Raw genomic sequence first — 2,376 nt, 5'->3', positions numbered from 1 at the left:
AAAAGAAAGCAAAAGACGCACAGGGCAAGGTATGCTCATGGTTTAGGGTTTAGGGTTTAGGGTTTAGGGTTTAGGGTTTAGGATCGAGGGCTTAGGGTGTAGGGTCTAATGTCTACAGATCCTGCTGCTCCTACAGCTCCTGCTGCTATGTTGCTGCTGCAGCATAGCCGCTGTTAAGCTGCTGCCGCTGCTGAGCTGCTGCTGTTGCTGCTGCTGCTGTTGCTGCAGGTCTGCTGTTGCTGTCTTCTCTGTGGTCTCTGGGTGTCCCCATGGCTCTTGCTGTTGCTGCTGTGGGTCCTCTGGATCGTCTCCGCATCCTGCAGCAAACAGAAGCCGTGCTGCAGCAGCAGCAACAGCAGCAGCAGCAGCAACAGCAGCAGCAACAGCAGCAGCGAGCTGCACGGGGGCTTAGGGGTTTGTGGGTTGGGGCTGGTTGTGGGGCTGCTGGTTCTTTAGTTGCATGCGGAGTCAGTATTGCTGTTAACAACGCCATCAGGTAACCTGCTGCTCCTGCTGCTGCTGTCGCTGTTGCTGCTGGTGCTGATGCTGTTGCTGCTGATGTTGCTATTGTTGCTGCTGTTTCTGATGCTGTTGCTGCTGCTGCTGTTGTTGTTGCTGCTGCTGGTGCTGTTGCTGCTGCTGCTGCTGTTGCTGCTGCTGCTGCTTCTTGTGGGTAGTGTACGGCTGTGCAACCCCTGGCCCCACAGACGGCGCATCCATACTGCAGCACACAAGCATAGGGTTTAGTGTTTAGGGTTTAGGGTTTAGGGTTTAGTGTTCGTTGTTTGGGGTGTGTCAGGGATCGTGTGGCTGGTGACGGCAGCAAGTTGCAAGAGGTGAGGGTTTAGGGTTTAGGGTTTATGTTCTAGGGTTTGATATCTAGGGTTTAGGGTTTGTGGTGTTTACTGTTTAGGTTTTGGTGTTTAGGGCTTAGGGTTTAAGGCATAGGATTAGGTTTGAGAGCTGAGGGCTTAGGGTTTAGGGTTTAGGGTTTAGGGTTTGGTGTGTGCAGGCGGTTTGTTTGTCTCTAAGTTCCTTCGCCTCTCTTCTCTTTTCTCATCCGTTTGATTCTGTCAGGACTTTGTTAATAACAGGTGGAGATTAGGGTTTAGGGTTTAGGGTTTAGGGTTTAGGTTCGGCACAGGAGTAACAACTGTCTCCTTTTGTCTCCTCTGTCTCTCCCTCTGCTGTCTGTCTCATTTGACTCTTCTTTGTTAGCTTGTGTCTCCGTCTCTTTCTGTCTCCTTTTCTTTTCTGTCTCCTTTTCTGTTCTGTCTCCTTTCGTCTTCTTTCTTTTCTGTCTCCTTTCATCTTCTGCCTCCTTATATCCACTGTCTCCTTATCTGTTGTCTCTCTTTTTACTTTCTTTCTCCTTTTTTGTCTCCTTGCTGCACTGGCTGCTGCTGCTGCTGCGAGGTGTCTCATCCGCCCCGCTGCTCCCCCTCATTTGCTGCTGCCGCTTCATTTGCTGCTGCTGTTTCATTTGCTTCTGCTGTTGCTGCTGCTGCAGCAAACGCGAGATATGGAGTCACCAGCCCGCGGCTTTGTCTCTCAGCGCTGTATCGCCATTCAGGTGTATATACACCTCAACGCTCCCTGAGGGTTTAGGGTTTAGGGTTTAGGGTTTAGGGCTTAGAGTTTAGGGCGTATGTCTGAATTTCTGGCATGTAGAATTTCTTGGGTTTAGCGTTTAGGGTTTAGGGTTTAGGGTTTAGGGTTTAGGGTTTGTATGTGTGTGCAGGCGTGGTTGGTTTGTATAGGGGTTTCTCCTTGAGCTGTTTGTCTGTTCTTCCTGTCTCCTTTTTTGCTGTCTCCTTTAATTCTGTTATATCTCCTCTCTTTCTCTCTGCTGCTAACAAACTACAACGCACCGAAGCAGCAGCAGTAGCAGATGCTGCTGCTGCTGCTGCTGCTGCTCCTACAGCGGGTCTTGCTGCTCCTGCTGCTGCTGCCGCGCCTTCCGCCGCAGCGGCTCCTGCTGCTGCCGTTGCTGCTGACGCTAGTTCTTTGGATTACCCTATAGTAACAGAAGAAGACAAAAGCAACAGCAGCAGCAGCAGCAGCAGTCTCCTTCTGTCTCCTTTTCTTCTATCTGCTTATATCGCTTCTCGCGCCTCTCAGTTTGTTGTATACCCGCTTGAGACCCTCAGGTCAGCAGCAGCCCCTGCTGCGCAGTTGCTGCTGCTCCTTTTGCTTCTCTGCTGCTGCTGCTGCTGCGGTTCCTTCTCTTCGAGCTGCTCTCCCTACTGCTCCCACTGCTGCTGCTGCTGCTGCAGTAGCTGATTGTAGTTGCGTGCTTTTCGTTTTGTTTGCAGGCGGAGGCGCCAGGTCTCCCTTTTGCCTCTTCTATTTGAACGGCCTCTCTCTTCTGCTGCT

At 51.4% G+C, this 2,376-nt stretch overlaps 1 protein-coding gene across 1 annotated transcript in view; it reads left to right on the top strand.

Moving 5' to 3' along the window:
• EMH_0086630 (uncharacterized protein) overlaps nucleotides 1–1,105 on the top strand; it is a gene marked incomplete at both ends in the record, with an annotated part of 1,341 nt that extends 236 nt beyond the window's left edge. The window contains 4 exons of the mRNA XM_013501051.1: nucleotides 4–29; nucleotides 229–496; nucleotides 800–836; nucleotides 1,013–1,105. Of these exons, the coding sequence (XP_013356505.1) occupies nucleotides 4–29; nucleotides 229–496; nucleotides 800–836; nucleotides 1,013–1,105 (424 nt within the window). The remainder of the gene's footprint in view (nucleotides 1–3; nucleotides 30–228; nucleotides 497–799; nucleotides 837–1,012) is intronic.
• Between the last annotated feature and the right edge of the window lie 1,271 nt (nucleotides 1,106–2,376).

This window comes from Eimeria mitis, genomic scaffold (genome assembly GCF_000499745.2).
Source record: "Eimeria mitis Houghton genomic scaffold, Emh_scaff6235, whole genome shotgun sequence".
NCBI lineage: Eukaryota > Apicomplexa > Conoidasida > Eucoccidiorida > Eimeriidae > Eimeria > Eimeria mitis.
Note: the sequence above shows the minus strand (reverse complement) of the source record. Positions and strands in the feature narration are given on the sequence as shown.